The 17,484-nt window shown below is 36.4% G+C and overlaps 1 protein-coding gene across 1 annotated transcript in view; it reads left to right on the plus strand.

Moving 5' to 3' along the window:
- Positions 1-17,484, plus strand: part of COL4A1 (collagen type IV alpha 1 chain) — a 127,585-nt gene that overhangs the window by 73,495 nt on the left and 36,606 nt on the right. The window contains exons 5-24 of the mRNA XM_084302814.1: positions 1,117-1,161; positions 1,262-1,324; positions 1,424-1,477; positions 1,627-1,653; positions 2,582-2,665; positions 2,780-2,842; positions 3,867-3,902; positions 4,428-4,469; positions 6,060-6,149; positions 6,742-6,777; positions 6,916-6,975; positions 8,294-8,338; positions 8,544-8,597; positions 9,091-9,132; positions 10,018-10,111; positions 10,769-10,804; positions 12,348-12,512; positions 15,080-15,175; positions 16,126-16,209; positions 16,910-16,980. Of these exons, the coding sequence (XP_084158940.1) occupies positions 1,117-1,161; positions 1,262-1,324; positions 1,424-1,477; positions 1,627-1,653; positions 2,582-2,665; positions 2,780-2,842; positions 3,867-3,902; positions 4,428-4,469; positions 6,060-6,149; positions 6,742-6,777; positions 6,916-6,975; positions 8,294-8,338; positions 8,544-8,597; positions 9,091-9,132; positions 10,018-10,111; positions 10,769-10,804; positions 12,348-12,512; positions 15,080-15,175; positions 16,126-16,209; positions 16,910-16,980 (1,287 nt within the window). The remainder of the gene's footprint in view (positions 1-1,116; positions 1,162-1,261; positions 1,325-1,423; positions 1,478-1,626; positions 1,654-2,581; positions 2,666-2,779; positions 2,843-3,866; positions 3,903-4,427; positions 4,470-6,059; positions 6,150-6,741; positions 6,778-6,915; positions 6,976-8,293; positions 8,339-8,543; positions 8,598-9,090; positions 9,133-10,017; positions 10,112-10,768; positions 10,805-12,347; positions 12,513-15,079; positions 15,176-16,125; positions 16,210-16,909; positions 16,981-17,484) is intronic.

Raw genomic sequence — 17,484 nt, forward strand, 5'->3', positions numbered from 1 at the left:
TGGGGCTTTCATCCCCCGACTTCTTCAGTTTTAAGGGAGGCCCTAAACACGCCTTCCTGTTGTAATTTCTGTTTAATGTGGTACTTACAAAACACTCAATTAGTATATTATAGTAGCCAGGGCTGTGTCTTCTTGTGTTTTGTCAGATGCCAAGCTCATTCTGAGCATTTTCACATGTTGTAATGTACTGATGAAAGAGAATTTGAATGACTTGATGAGCAATGATACATTTTAAACTGTGCCCTCTTGTCCATAGATTTTCAAAATGCTGTGTCAGTTTGTTCTCCATTTGCCTGCAGCACACAGAATTTACAAAATCAATCACAGTGTCTAAAATATTATAGAGAGGTATTCTGATAGATCAAGAAATCCTCATTTCAGTCCATGAGGTTCATGGTATCCTGTATGTTAACATAAATTAGCATCTCCTGGCAAATCCATTCATGGTTTGCAGTGCAAGTAGACTGTACTTTTGCAATGGTAAAGTTTTGGAAGATGCAAATATGCTATCTGAGCTTCTGGAATCTCATACATCTTTTCTGTTCCACAATAAATAAACTGGTAGGATGAAAATGAAGTGCCAAGTCAAACTCCTGATTCATTACACTGGAAAGCTATTCAGGGAGAGAGAGTTATTTCAAGTCAGTTGGTTTTTTTTTTTTTTTTTTTTTGGATGATAAAAATGAAATTGACAAACTGATGTGGCTGATGAAAGATGAAAAAGCATCTTTACAGTGACTTAGCATCCTCCTCTGCTATGAAGAGGTGTCTACAGTAAATTTCACGTTGTGAACCATGGTTGTGAGAAGACAGAAACTCTGCATTCCTTCATTATGCCTGTGTAAGGTTCCGATGCAGTTTCAGTTGAATAAAATGCATATTGCTGCTTAAAAATTACAGAAATATAAAAAAGTGCTTTCAGCCACCAATTGCTAAAATGCTGTGGTTGGGAGGTTTGGAGATTAGGGCTATTTTCCCAAGAGAGTTTAAAAGAAAGTTTTACTCTGATTTTTACTGTCCCCACTGGAAAGGAGACCAGACATGCAGCTTGTCATTGTTGTTTTGTGGTTTTGTCATTTCAGTTTCCCAAGTTCAGTATGTTTTTGTCAATTGCAGGGCCCACCAGGACCATCAGGATTTCCAGGAAACCCAGGCCTTCCTGTACGTGTGAAGTATATGTATTTTTACAAAGAATGTCAAAAGCGAACATCAGGTGATGTCTGACCTGGATTGCTAATTTCTTTACTTCCTTTTTATGTAGGGCATTCCTGGACAAGATGGCCCTCCTGGTCCACCTGGCATTCCAGGATGTAATGGAACAAAGGTGACATTTACATATGTTTATAACAACATCTCTGTGTTGGAATAAAAACATCCTTCAAAAGTGTTCCCTAAACAAAACCAATTTCTCTGTTCTCCTTAGGGTGAAAGAGGTCCAGTAGGTCCCCCAGGGTTACCAGGACTGACTGGGAGCATAGTAAGTAGATTCTTCATGTTTCATTCACTTCACTTGTTTCAACTCCGATTCTTGAAATTTAGATATAATTATACGGCATTATATAGATTATAAAATGTAAAATATGCAATACTGAGGAAAAATAACATCAAATATGTCTTTTTCCACAGGGACCCCCAGGACCTCCTGGAATGAAGGTACATTTTGCTCTAGATGTGATCATACCCTGTTTCTAATGAAAAGAATTAGAATGAGCTCTACGCCCTCTAAGACTAGCAGTCCTTTGTTAAGTACTAAAAAACTGTACTGATGTGCTTCACTTTCTACTCTGCTCTGCAGTCCTTCTAAATAAAGGCAGTGGAACAACATCCAGTTCATAACAATTAAACGTTTGTGTTGTTCCATGCAGGTCTTTAAAGTGTAAGTATTTTATGAAGCACAATAGAAAAAATAGTACATATCATTAACTTTGCATAAGTATTGTGGTGGCCACAAAGTTGTGCATAAAGATTTAGATAGGTTTTATGTTTCCAACATTTGTTTTCATACTGGCATTTCATTTTTCAAAGTAGTTTAACATAGAGAATGTTTGTGGAAGAAAGTCACCCCTCAAGTTATAGCAATGTTGTACAAAAATGCAGGAAAAAAACAGGATCTTTTGCTATCAGAAAAAGAGGCATAAAGAAGCAGGTAACAATTGGAATAGTTTTCCAAAATAAGAAAGACAAAGTGTATCTATTTTTTAAAGAAAAAGGAGAGCTTTGATTTCAAAATTAGTTTTAAGACTAAGATCTCATTCTGGAGAAGAGACTGCAAAGTTACCAATTCCATTAATAGCCAGGCCAGACGTTCTCATTGTCTACTAATGCTGTAGTAGTGATAGATTGGTGGGAAAATCTTTCTGATTACACATTACAGTGCAGAGAATAAGAGTATGAATGATGATTTGGTACTGGAATCTCTTAGATGTTAAGTGGTGACTCTTAAAAGGGAACTTTCCAAATGATTCCAGATTTTACATAGCTCTAACTTTCTTCTTACCTTAACATTTTTGAATGTGTTTGAATGGATATTAAAGTACTATTGTTTTTATTTTATTTTATTTTATTTTATTTTTTGTTATAGGGAGATCCAGGTGAAGTGATTGGTCTTTTTCCTTCTAGTGTGCTAAAAGGTGATAAAGGCGTTCCTGGCCAACCTGGACTACCTGTAAGTTTAAATGATGTTTGAATACCAGAGAGTTTCAATTAAAATTATATAAATATCATGAAATTGCCAAATACATATCACTTTTTAATTATGCCTTTTCTTTTTTTTTTATAGGGTCCACCTGGAACTGCGGGGTTTCAGGGACCAATGGGGCCACCAGGGCTTCCAGGAGAACCAGTAAGTTTCCTGTGATGGAATCACATGTAATGGTGATTTGCACTTCACCTACAGGAAAGTCCTACAAGGTGTTAGGATTTAGGAAAGACAACCTGTGGTTTCAGGCTGTGTATTTAGTCTCCTAGATTCTGTCATGGTAGGATTGCATAGGTACATAGCTATTCAATAGCACTGCTCCTAGAGTCATCTTCTTGGAGGATTTGGAGGATTTTATTTGTGGGAAAGGGGTTGTAATATACTTAATCCTCCTTTTCTGTCTTCCCGCACTTAATCTATAGAACATAAACTACAGACCTAGCAGCCAGATCTAAATCAAAATGTATGCTAAGATTATTATTATGGGCAGTTGAGTAAGAAGCACTGTGGAAAGCAGGACAGCATCAAATTCATATTATTCCTAATGCTGAAGTCATTTTAACTATCTGAAATGTTGTCAGATCTAATAGATATCTAATGTCTTCTCTTCCTGTGCTGGATGCGGGTAATGTTCATAGGGATCAGTTACTTCCATCTGACGAAAGTCCACTCAGTGTTTCTGGCTATTAAGTGAGCATCTGTTTTCCTTCTGAAGAAAACTGAAAGTGGTCTAAAGGAAAATGGTCATACAGTTTAGTCAGCACTTGCACTTGTTGATGTAAAAAAGAACAAGTTTAATGAAAGAAAGGTGAGGATTAATGTTTATCACTGTCTATTTATGTAGTTAGTAGTGCACAAAACTGTGAAAAAAAAGTCATTAGTGAAGTTATTTTGCAGTGCAGTACCACAGATTTTCTGTGACTGTCTCCTGTCTACATGCTGATTAGATCCAGCACTCTTAACTGTAAAGCAAGCTCTGATGAAAGATCTTTGACAGGTTCTGTTTATTTTATTATTTAGGCTAAGTTGGGAGCTACAGGCAGTAGAAGAAAAATACTTTAGATCTTGGTTTAATGGAAAGATTTGCATTTTTGATCTCATTATAGAATAAGGAATTATTCAGCCTAGCATACTTTATATATGTCTGCTGAAATGTACTGTCTTGTAGGGTCCCCCAGGGCCACCAGGACCTCCAGGCGAGAAGGTAAGACTTTATTATAAAGATTATCTGTTTGTTTAGTTATTTGGCACATCAGTTACCCCCCAAATTTGGAAACTAATAGTCCTAAAGGAGTGGGTTTTCTTGCAATCTGGGGATAAGTTGATGAGGCATCACAGTGAAAGCTTTTTATTTTTTCATTTATTTATTTTATTTTTAATTAGATCTGTTGCCTCAGTTGATCAAGTCAGTAATAATTACAACATTCTGTGATTATTGGGACTCATTTTAAAATGCCAAAATTTAACAGTAAAATGTTGAAAAAAGAGCATGATGACACTAAAATTATTCAATAAATTTAATAATATATATATATATTTCACAAATTGCTGTGACAACTGGAGGTTTAGGACATGATTTATTTGTTTATTTAATATGTGCATTTAAAAGACCTATCTTGTCTTTCATACTCTCTTTACTTTAGCCATGTACAAAATATTTCTATATGTGTGTATGTATGCACATGTTTACTGCTGATGAAAATTTACTATGTTTAATTTTTATTTTCAGGGCTACATGGGTTTGGGCTTTCAGGGTCCAAAAGGTGAAAAGGTAAGTCTCTTCTGAAGAATTAGAGAACAACTTCCATAAAATATTCTTGAGACAATTTGTTTTAACTAAATAAACTTCTGGAACTAATCTGTGAAGAAAATCAGCTCAAAGGCATTGTAAGTTTTAGGCAACTTGAGTTAATCAAATCTGTAACTCATAGCTAAATGAACAGAAGTCCTAAACAGTTACAGATTTTTATCTGTAACTGTTATCCTGTTTTCTAGCTGTGACTAGTACCAACTGCCTTAGTTTATCGTAGGGAGATCTGGAAACATTTACTCTGCATATTAGGACTCATCCTGAGATTAATTTGAAAACAATTTTGTTCTGATATATGCTGTCTGAAATTGTCGGAATTAGTTGAGATAGGGCTCTTGAGGTCCTGTCTGTACCACTGCTTTAGAATGAATAGAGGGTGTGATTTTGAGTCAGATCTTGCGGTTGTCCCCTGTGTTTTGGCTCAACTAGGAGCATTTTTGAGAGAGTGCAATCTGGTTTCCTTTAGCATGAAACTAAACATGAAGCTGTTCTTCAGGAGCATGCTACAGTCAGTGCTGAGGGCTGAACCTGTTGGAAGAGAGTGTGGTTAGTCCAAAGTAAATTGCCCAAAACACATACAGTGTCAACACTGATCCTTCTCTATCAACCCTTTTGCCTTCTACATGGGCTTCTGTTGTGCTGCAGTACCTGCTAAAGTGGAAGAGAGCTGCAGCCTTGCTGGTGCTGTGTGACTGCAACTGGTGATGCAGTTATTTTCTTAGTTGCCAATGCTGCCAGCTTGTTCATAAATATGGTCAATGTCCCAGAGTGCAGCGTGAGACTTCATGCTGTCCAACTCCTAGCCCTTTGCTGCAGTAGTACCAAGCAAATGACCTTTCTTATTTTTGCCTTGTTTGTTGATTTTGCTGTGATGACTGATTTCCTGCCTGCTGCATGACTGTTTCAGCATTGATGCATTGCTGAGTTACCATGTATTACCTTTGGTGACTGATCTCATTTATTCCCTTAGCCAGCATCAGGTGAGAGGTCATAAAAAGATGCATAAAGTGCTCTATGTTGCATTTTCAGGAGGCAAGAAATGCTTGGAGTCATAGGTTATTGGGTAAACTGCTAATGTGTCTGAGCCCTTCTCCAAAAGCTTCTTATGTATGTCATTGGCAGAGACCTTTGGGAGTATAAGTAAATCATTACATAGGCTTTTTTTTTTTTTTTTTTTTTTTTTAAGCATACTATTCCTACTGGATAGGATTTTTCATGACATGGTACATCACTGAGATTAACTTTTTATCATAGAATTGCTTGAAAAATGTTGATAATAGAACTAAGTATGTGGAGATTTCCTGGACACCTTAGGCTTATCTTTAGCAAAAAATAAATAGTATTGATATGTGTTATTTTCTGGCAGAAATGCATCAATCCTCTTTGGAGGTGTTTTACCATGAAAGATAGTCATATTGCATTATATAAGCATATATGGTTTTTACTCTGTTGTGGATGCACACACAATGAAAAAATATGATCCACACTTGTTTTATTGAAGTTGGTCTCAGTAATGTTTTCAATGGTCTGTCCCGGATTTGGTGTTGACAGGGAGAACAAGGAGTCCGTGGTCCCCCAGGGCCACCAGGACCTTCACCACACGCGAAAGAAAAAGGAAGCGAAGTCATAAAGGGAGAAAAGGTGAGACCTTAAATGATCAACCTTCAATACAATGTAGTCGTTAGAACTAACGGTAAAAGAGGAAGAAGAAAATAATGAGTCATCCACAGCCAACTATTCAAAACTGTTTGGCTTTATGTAATACATTTTGATTGTCTTTCTGGAAGTTTCTCTGAAAAATATGATGACAAATGTATAAACAATTGCATACAGAAGTAACACAAATAGCAGAAGACTTTCTGAAGAAGCAGAATTGATAAACATTGTAAATCCTAAATTTTATAAAAATTTGAATTAAGTAGCTTACACTGGACTTTTCATTTACAGAATCACATCCATGGAGTATGAGTGTTAATGAATTATCATTAATTTTCAGTTATTGAATTAAACCCTCTAAGCAATATATAGTAGCATAAAAATTAGCTTAATGGATTCATGTTTTGTGTTTTGTCTAACCTCTTTTTGCATGTCATACTATTAGGCATAGTTCTTGAAGTGGAGAACAGTATTAAACGTGCTATGTCTGATATGAAGAAGTAAATGATTTACAGCCTAAATGAATTATGGGTAAAATTTTCCTTACTAATCTACCTTTTTTTTATAATTTCATTAGGGTGAACAAGGTCAAAAGGGAGAACAGGGAACCCCAGTAAGTATTTGTAGATTTTTTTTATTACAATAAAAATACTGAAGAATCTAATGATGGCCCTGAATATCTTTATACCTAAAAGCAAATTTACTTTTGAATATGGCAGTATTATTAATCTGGTATGTATTTGCCTTCCAGGGATTGCCAGGCTCAGCTTTCAGAGGAGAAAAGGGTGAACCTGGGGCGCCTGGTCCACAGGTAAGTATCAATAATGTGATTACAGTCATTGCATTTCATCCCTAAACTAATTAAACTTAGTAACTATTAGTGAAACATTAAATTTGGTATATATCAAACAACAAGGGCAGGTTTACAAGGCAAGATAGTGATAACGTCCAGTAAAGTTAATAGGTAACATGCTTTCACGTAACTAAAGACAGTGGCTGCAGTGCTGAAGGCAGAGGCAAGACTCCCATTGACTACCAACTGAAGCAAGGTAAGGTCATTCCAAAACAGAAGGAAAAGCAAAGCAAAGCAAATCACACTATATAAATGACTTTAGCCAAGTGTTGAATTTGTTTCAGATACTCAGGAATGGAGCAAAAAAAATTAGATGACTGATAAAAGTTAACTTGCTGGTTTCTAGCCTGACCATAAGGCCACAATGTCTGTTGCGTTTGCCTAGTTTGACCTATATCATAGTCTCATCCATACAATTTCTGTGAGCCATGCTGTATCTTTCACAGCTGAGCTGGTAAGCAAAAGCAGTTTCTACATGAAAATGTATCTACAGTTTCTCAAATTGTGGGTCATCATAAACCATTAGAAAATGACCAAGCACAGCTATAGGCATTGAATTGTATTGCAGTCTGAAAGAGATCTTCCTCCTTATTTCCTACTATACTTCAAGGTTGAGTGTTCTGTCAACCCATCAGTAAAGGTGCATGACGGAAGTATCCCTGCTATCAGATATATGTTTTTACTCCTACAGTAAATGAGGGTTTGAAAGCTGGAAGGATGGATAAATGTTGGCCTGGAGCCGGCTGGGGAAGCATCTTTGCATTGTTCAAAAATAAATCTTTCGGGTTCTGCAGAGTTCTTTGAACAAAGCTTCAAAGATCTTTTAAATATAACTATTGCTCTTCAAGGAAATCACAGCTACTTCTGAAATTAAGAAAAGGCACAAAAGATTAGTCAATACTAAGATCTGATATCATAGTTTTATGGAATTGTTTGACTACCATATGGCTAATTCCAATCAGAGAGAACATAAAAAGATTCTCCTGACCTCCTTGGTCTGGTGGATCTTTTTCATGTCCTTCTTGTGCTGGGGGTCCCAGTGCTGAATGCAGAAATCTAGGTGGGATAGGATATAATTTATAGTATGTTGAGTAGTATAAGCACCAGGCAGTCACAGTTTGCTTGTTTTTTACCCTCTACACCGTCAGCTGTTTTGGCACTCTTAATGAATGCATTACAGTAGTGATTATTTTGTTCTAGTAGTTCACCCATCATATTTAGAAATTGTGTACTAGTGACCGTCTGCTTAAGCAGAGTGGAACTTGCTGTTTTACAGGGAAAGCCTGGAAAAGATGGCGAGCCAGGACCAAAAGGACAACCTGTATGTATTTCACTGAATTATACTATTTCTTACATTCAAAACCAAAGAGTTGTCTGTGTATTATAAGTGGTTGACATTTTCTAGCCTTCCAAATTATTTATTTAAAATTATTGTGCTTGTTGAGTTTAATTTAAAACTTGGATGCTGTCAGAGCTAATGTGCAACTATGTTTGTCTTTTTTGGTGTCACTGTCTTCTACGTTCAGGGTTTGCCTGGAGGGTTTGGGATTCCGGGACGGCCTGGGGAACCTGGTGCTAAGGTGAGTCAGAGCCTGTGCTTGTCACTACAGAGTGAGGAGCTATGAGCTCGTATGGCCAGTTCATATGTGTGTATTGAAACATCACATGTATGTAAAGCAGTGTTAAATGAAAATTGCTATGTTGCTACATTGTAAAGTCATCACTCAGAGACTACAAAAAGTCAAAGTCAACATGCTTAGGTACCCCTGATTTAGTTCTCCTATATGAATTGTTTAACACAGCCTTTATTTTCACAATCTCTTTGCTCAGCCAAGAAATGTACTTTTCTAAAAATCCCTGTTTCTCTTTACGCAGTGTAAAGCAGTACAGCTCCACCTGCTAACAAATTATTGTTTAGTATGATATTCCAGGTGCTTAGCATTTGGATTTTGTGTGAATCTGTGTCAAAGAGTTCATTTGCTAAAGAAACTATTATTGTTATTATTATTATTATTATTATTTTGTGAAGAACATCTGATCTGGATTTAAAGCATAACTTGTATTTTCCTTTAGGGTGAAAAAGGTGATCGAGGTCCTCAAGGTCCTCCAGGAAGAGTAAGTAAAACAAATTCTTGTTTTATTTTAAATTTAAATGAAGATAAAAATTTTGAGAAAGTCAAAGCACTCAAACATAAAGAAAAAAAAAAGAGAGAGAGAGATTATGCATATTCTGGTCTTGTTCAAATCAGTTATGTCCTCAGTTTTTCTTAATGGAAACAAAAGCCTTATTTCTGAAGTATGTTAGAAATTTGGGAAAGGAGCTTTCAAAGAATATGAATTTTGAATGTTTTTGAGAATGGAACTATTAGGCATTGTTAATCAGTACACACTAAGAGAGAGTTCAAAAGAATACATCTGTCAGCATTGTAGTCTATAAATTTTTTAACACTTCAAATAAAAAATGGGACTAGTTAGCAGCAGACATATCTTTGATGGTGCTGCTTTCCCAGCAACTGAAAAAATTCCCAACATCTGCTCATTTGTTTTGAAAAAAGGTGTGTACTTCTTGAATATTGTATTGTAAATGTTAGTATCTTCTATGTCAAACTCAGATCAACAGTAGAAATCACTGGAGTGGAGTATTTTAAGATGAAAGGTAACACAAACCCAATGGATCAGTGCTTAGAACATACTGAGGTTTCTTTACATCATCTTCATTCAGAAAGGTGCTATCAAGTTTTCCACTTAAGCATATGACTGATATGAAGGAGTTTTGGTAGAATATGAAATCCTTATTTTCTCTGGTAATTCCTCAGCAGCTACAACACTCTCACAGCAATTGGTACCTGTCAATGAGATTGCCAGTATGACCAAAACTGCTCAAAGCTGTTAACACAAAACAAAGTGGCTTCTGTGCCATCAGGTTGGGATGGATGACATACAAACTACTAGAGCACAGTTGTGTGTTTCTAGTTTCCTCATCTTTGTCCTACGATTCAGGTTATAGATACTGGACCAATGGATGCTTTTGGTGAAAAGGGAGACCCTGGAGTTTCAGGTTTGCCTGGACAAAAAGGTCAAAAAGGTGAAAAAGGTATGTATTCTCTATTGTCTTTATGACTGAGTTGTGCTTTTCATTTTCTTGCTAAAGGAAATTAAAATCCCACTGTCTGTGGGCTCAGCAGCTCTATGTAACTGTGGAATGTTCCAGTTTTTCATTTAATTGCTTTCAAATTATTACATTTTTTCATAGTTTTAGTCAACACTTCTTCTCATCATTAATAAGACAGCATTTCATTAATAGTTTGGAAAATAATAAAATGGGGCCTGGGTTTATGGAGGTTAAAAAATACAATGAGATTTTTTAATAAAGAAGTGAATACAATCACAAAGTGGGTAATAGTGCAGAGAATCTTGAAGAGATGCCTCAAAAAAAGTCAATAGCTAAATTTTAATTCTTTAAATGGACTTGTGTTATTTGCAAAATTCCTCAGTAGACAGGAAATTCCTATAGAGAGCATTCTCAATTTCCCCATTACAGACATTTCCCTGTTGAAGAAAGTCCAATGGAGAAGATGGCACACCACAGGGACTTTTCACTAAGTGTATTGTTTGCAGATATCTATGAGTTATTTAACTTTTGATACAGAGAATACTTGCTTATAATGTGTACTTAATATGTGATAGAATTGCATTCATGATAATAGCATTGCTGACTTGATTGCCTAATTGAAAACCTCTCTTTTTAAAGGTTTTCCTGGATTACAAGGAATCCCAGGAACTCCAGGTATGATTTTGTTCACTTTTTTCCTTTGTTCTTCTTGGGTGGAGAATCCTGAGAGGTGGTCTCTGCTTTCAGCCTGACTTACAGGGTGCCCAGGTAGTGGCCTCTCTGAGGATCTAATCTCCACCTCAGACCATTCCTGTTGATTGCTTTTCTGGAATCTCTGCTGTGATCTAGCTTTGCTCTTTGTGTAGAGCTCTGATAATTCTTAAATCTTCTGTGATCACTGCTTAAATCGAGAAGTGTTAGTGTGCACACGTCATCTGAGAGAGTCCAGAGAGTATGGCTCCATTGGGCATGAGGAGCTGTAGAATGTGAATATGCGTGTGTACCTGTGTATGTATACTCTTGCACAGATAATCTGGTTTGCTTTCTCTTCAGCTTTATATGCATTTTCATAAATAACAATAAAACAAGATTTGCTGGAGGAAATACTATTTATTAGTCAATTGACAAAGTCATTCCTGAAGGCTTCCTGCTATTTTTTTTTTGACTGTGTTATTTGATCTAATAAAAGTTATTTCTCTTGCCTGCAAATGTTGCCTTTTTCATAGTCTAACGTCTTTGCATACGTGCCCACAGTACTGTTATGCATATGTACATGTGTATGTGTTTGAACTAAACCACAATATTTGCTTTTTAAAAATGAATCAAATAATCTGTAGAAACGTGACTCCAGCACATCTAGTAGTGATACTACCATAATCTCCTTTGCTCATATTTTCCATCTTGACAGTTGCTATGTATGAAATTATTGTGAACCAAAGTCAGATAGTTGCCAGGAATTTTTTCACAGTTTAGGGAGGAGATACTATATACTGCAGGCAGTAGTAATCTCTAAAGAATTCCGTATGACATAGAAGAAGAATGGTGGCTCTTTGTCTGTTATTACCCTACAGAAATTGAGATTTGTGTGACTTAAATATCTTCACTACAATGTTGCAGATGGCTCAAAATGGTTTAGCAGTCAAATCTCATGATTAATTGTTAATTAAAATAAGTTATTGAAGTAGGAAGACCTGTGTGACTGTGCAAATAGCTAAAAGGAGATCTTGAGTAATTTTTTTCCTAGTTGTTTAACTGTCTGCCTTTATTGGCTGCTGTTTACTTATTATTCCTACAAACAGTTTGGGGTTTAGCATTCCTGAAAATCTGCTAGCATCATTGAATACTAATTTACTGAAGTTCTTACAGATGCTGTTCATTTCCAGGTGTGTTTAAGATTTGGCTTATTATGAGAAGAGCATAATGGCTTCTAAGTGTAATAGCTACATGAACTCCTTTGTCACCATTTTTTCTTAGCCAGCAAAAATTGGTTCAAAAAATAACTCAGAAAGTTACTTTTCCCAGTGTTTGCTCGGGGACTGAATGGAAGTGAGTTATTCTGAGCTGTAGTGAAAATATGCCCTGAATTTTGTAAGTCACCAATAGTAAAAATACAGTTCCTCTTTATTTTGCACTAGCATTTTCCAATTTCTCTCCAAAACTTATTGTAAGCTAATGTGTTGATAATGTTACTATCATGTATGTTTTATTCTGTCCAAAGGTCGACCAATTCCAGACAGAGTAGGATCACCTGGTGTCCCTGGACAGAGAGGTGAAAAAGGTGAAAAGGGTTCTCCTGGATTCCCTTTACCTGGACCCCCTGGAAGAGATGGTTACCCAGGTCCTCCTGGGCTCCCTGGCCCTCCAGGTCCTCCAGGTGTAACAGGTAAGTAAAGCACTTGGCAGCTTTTCACAATGAAGTCTCAATAATGCACATTGCATGCACTTGAAAAAGGAGACAAGATTATAAAAGCTATAATTAGGATGCATTTACATCTTGGAAGAAATGTATCCGACCTGTTAATGAATAAAGTGAAGAAAAAAAAGATGTTAATACTATTCATAGCATAAAAGATAGCTGTCCAATATCGCAATTTATAAGTCTTCAGCACCAATATATATAACACAAAAGATATACAGACTAGGGGATGAGAGCCCCATAGAAAGGGATCTGGGGGTTTTGGTTGATGGCAAGTTGAATATGAGTGAACAGCGTGCCCTGGCAGCCAAAAGGGTGAACTGTACCCTGGGGTGCATCAGGGACAGAATTGCTAGCTGGTTGAGAGAAGGGGTTGGCCCACTCTGCTCTGAATTATGGGCTAACATCGAGTACTATGTACAGTTTTGACTGCCACTGTAGAAGAAAGACATGAAACTATTAGAGAGCCTCCAAAAGGAGGGTTAAAAAGATGGTGAAGGGCAAGATGTAAGCAGAGTGGCTGAGGTCCTTTGGTTTGTTCAGTGCAGAGCAGGCTGAGGGGAGGCCTCATGGCGGCCTGCAGCTCCCTCATGAGGGGAGAGGAGGGGCAGGCGCTGAGCTCTGCTCTCTGGGGACAGCGGCAGGACCTGAGGGAACGGCATGGAGCTGGGACAGGGAAGGGTCAGGGTGGGTGTTAGGGAAAGGGTCTGCACCCAGAGGGTGGACAGGCTGCCCAGGGCAGTGGTCACAGCACCGAGCCTGATGGAGTCCAAGGAGTATTTGTTCAGTGCTCTCAGACATAGGATTTGATTTTTGGGTGGTCTTGTGTGGAGCCAGGAGTTGGATTCAGTGATCCCTGTGTGTCTCTTCCAACTCGGGATATTCTGTGATTCAATTAAACTAGACATTACACTAACACTCCATTTTGGACAGTACATATCAGACAGCATCAAATATGTAATATAAATAAAGAGGCATGTATTTTAGGGTTAGTTGTTACCCAGAGACATTAAGTAATTATTAGATAAAGATGTCTGCAGTTTATTCCTAATACTGTATTTTATGATTCTGTTACTGTATTTGTCATGCATACTTTTTGTGAACCCTAGGCCATCTATACCTTCAAGTAATAGTTGCAAACTAATTTGCTCAACATGAAACTTTAATATTTAATCATACTGCTTTTTTTTTTGGTCCCTCACAGTGTTCATTTGAACTTTATATTGCATAACTGTAAATTGAGCTGGCTTGATGTTGTTTTTTAACTAAAGGACAATGATGTAAAAATAACAAGGGAAATACTAAAAGCATAAAAGAAAAATAAGAAATATAAAAAGCAGTGTTCTGCTTTTGCTCTACAGTTCTAGGTAAATGCTTAAAATTAACTTGCCTTACCCATTTTGTTGGGCTATAAACCTTAATATAAAAATGACTGGTTTGTTTTACATACACAGTCAGTGAGAGGAAAAGTGCTGTTTTACTTACATTTCTTTAGCAGATTTCAAAATGTTTAGAGATGACTGGAGTAGAGTAAAACTTTAAATAGTATGTGCAGGTGTCATATATACCATATGCAGGCAATGTTTCCTTTCTGTTTTGTCCTATAGATTTTGCTGAAAATTTAAAAGCTCTAGTGTTTTTCCATAGCTGTGATTTTCTCAACCTTTTTAAAGATTAAATATGAAATAGATGATTCCTGTTAAAAGGAACATTATTCTCTATGGAATTCCTAAACCAAAATTGTTTGCTAATGAATCAGTATAAAATTCAACACTTAGAACAGGTAATTAAATAGTGAAATCTCACCCTGCCCCTTAAAGTAATAAGAGCAATAAGAGCAAATCCGTGGTTTTTAATAAATAAAAATGTTTCATGTTTCTTTCACTACGCCTTCCCCAGACCCTTCTTTAGCTTTCTTCAGATATAAAATCAGAGGAAAAAAGAATCCCTTCATGTTTAACTGTTGTTTGCCAAACTTCACATAAATATTTTGACTATTGACTTTGGCCAAAATGATTAGGTTGGAGCCATAATATCAAACAGAACAAGCACAATTTGTATTCCTACATTAAGTTTGCTGGGTATTCTTATTCGTTAGCTATTTCAGTTCCTACTACCTGTAGTTTCTTGTTTTCAGAAAGCTTTATTGGTGTGAAGAAGGTAAACATATTTTAACAAGCTGCTTTTGACCTAGGAAGTTTCCAAGAACTCCAGGCTAGGTACAAAAAACTCTACATAAAAATATCTACATACAATAATAATATGTTTTGTGTGAAAGCTGTTTGTAAACTCGTTATAGCAGAGTCATCTCTTTTTCTGTAATTCTGGGGGTTTCTTAAGCAACATATCTGGAATCAGAATGCAGAATCCCAGGTGGTTTTTTTTTTCAGATTAAAAAAAATAAATAGAAAAATGAAAGACTATCCTCATGTACCACTACTCTCAGATAAATTCAGCTAGGACATTCATAAATGCAGCCCTGTGATAGAAACTTGCATTTGCCAGACAATAGCTCTCTTGCATTTCAATTGCAGATGGAATTGATCAATGCCAACAGGGGCAACCTGGTGCACCAGGTATACCTGGACCTCCAGGGCAACATGGATTTCCAGGAGAGATGGGAGAGAAAGGTAATAATATTTAAAATGAAAGTGTGGTTGCTTCCATTGCTTTGTACCCTGGGGCTTGGATATGTGGAGGTACTGAGCCAGTTAACTGGATCCAGAGAATTGGTACTTAATATTAGTTACGCTAACAGTTCATGGATGTGCAAGATGTTTCTTGAGTCTCTGGTGAATAAAAGAAGGATACTGTGTATTGAGTTGTGTGACACAGACTTTACTTACATTTCACTTCTCTTAGGCATTGCTGGTAAGTGATAAAAGATGGGTGATTTCAGGGCCAAAAAAGTATCTGGGAATTAAAAAAGACTTGAGTATAGACTAATTAAGTATAAATTGAACTGTTCATGGCAATATAAGATAAGGATTCTGGGATGAAGAATTAAATGGGAAGATGATTTGGGAATAAAGATAGTTTATGAATCAGTACCTTGACTAATTGAAACTAAAATTGCCACACCTGCAAGTAGTACTGTCAACTGTGTGGTATAGCAGTGTCAGCTAAATGGACATATACAAAAAATGAACGGCACTAATTTACATATCATTTGATTCTTCCTAATCTCATTCTGCTCACTTCTTACTGCAAAATTGCAGTAGCTGTCGAGTTTCTTTTTTTCTACTTTAAACTTTTCATATCTTCTATACCCAGTGTATATTTCTCTTCTTTTTGATCCTCTTCAGCCTGGTTCCATCTAACCCTCCTATTAAATACTGTCTGTAGAATAATACATAAGTTGATTTTAATGCCATTCCTTTAAAAGTTTTAAAGACTTTTGAATATCAGTTTGCTGATAAATTCTCTTTGAAGCATATAGTTAGAAATAGCACATTTATTTTTATTCCTTCAACAAGAAGTGTATTAAATTGACATTTGCTACTGGATTCCACCTGATTGCAGCTCTCTTAAATCTTGTCATTTTTATTCATTACTTTTTTTTTTTTTTTTTTTTTTTCAGGTGAAAAAGGAGAAACCTGTACTTTATGTGATAAAGTAGGACCTCCTGGACTTCCAGGACCACAAGGACCACCAGGTCCAGCAGGTAAAAAAAATTAACTACCTGAGAATTAACTGTTACGGCTAAAACCTAAAAATACAGTGTACATTATGTGATAAATTATTTTTTCTCCCACTAATAAAATTGCTTGTGAAACTAATGAAAAAAAGATAGAATATTCTTATTTTTGGCCTGATTCCTAATTCCCACTGAAATTGACAAGGAAGTAGAAATAGGCCACAGTGAAGTATCTTTGCAAACTGTAGACCAAATTGTGAAAGTGAAAAAAAGTGTGGGAAGCATTTTCCCTACATGCTCAGGCTTGGCAGTAGCTCATACATATGTTCCCAATCCTAGGATCAAATTGTGTGACCCAAAAGAAATGATTTGTCTGCTGCCATGTCAGAGAATTGCCACATGCAAACACGGATAATATTCTTAATGTTTTTTCCAGTAGTTGTGAAGAAAAATGAACATGTTTTAGGTAGTTTGAAGATTGCAAAGTTTGCACGATAGATATAAGTTTAATCAATTCCAAAGTCAAATGCCTCATCAACTTCTGAGCTTGGGAATGCAGACACAGGGAGCACACGAGCACATGAATACAGACATCTTCACTGACTTTTTATTATATTTACTGGGGATAGAATTAAACACTTTGTGAAGAATCACAAAAGCTTCACATACAATGATCTATTTTTAAACCATGTAATGAATAGAATTCTATTTTTCTGTCTCTGAAAAGGTTTTCCAGGACAATCAGGTTTCAAGGGTGACAGAGGCTTACCTGGACTTGAAGGCCTTCCAGGGTTACCTGTAAGTAATGCCTTACCAAATATTGTGTGCTTTCTTCGTATTAGATGTTTGGTAAGACAACATTCAGTGTCATTGTGTAATAGTTCTGATTAAAAATAGATCAACATGGTGATATAACAAAATTAAAGAACTGGCTATACTTAGTAAAATAAACTAGGAAGCAGTATTGTCTAGCTATGAGATGAAAAAAGAGCTGTTGGAAATGGGTTATGTTTCCATGCTTACCCATCAGATGAATTCAGCAGTGGAGCTGGGTAAAAAGTAGGATTTTGCATGAAATAGATGCAGGTCTGCCCTGACCTTGTGTAGCAAGGTATCTTTCCAATAACTCTTTGGTATGTGAACATAATATATTGTGAGAGAGATACAGTGCCATCTAGTGTAATGTAAGCAGTTAGTCAATATTAGCAATCAGTATACTTTAGCAGTTTGTCTGAATTTTGGGAAATGTGTGCAATGTATTCTATGAAATCTAATTTTCAGATATTTAGCAGGGAAGCCAAG

Source organism: Netta rufina (genome assembly GCF_964035555.1).
Source record: "Netta rufina genome assembly, chromosome: 1".
Classification (NCBI taxonomy): domain Eukaryota; kingdom Metazoa; phylum Chordata; class Aves; order Anseriformes; family Anatidae; genus Netta; species Netta rufina.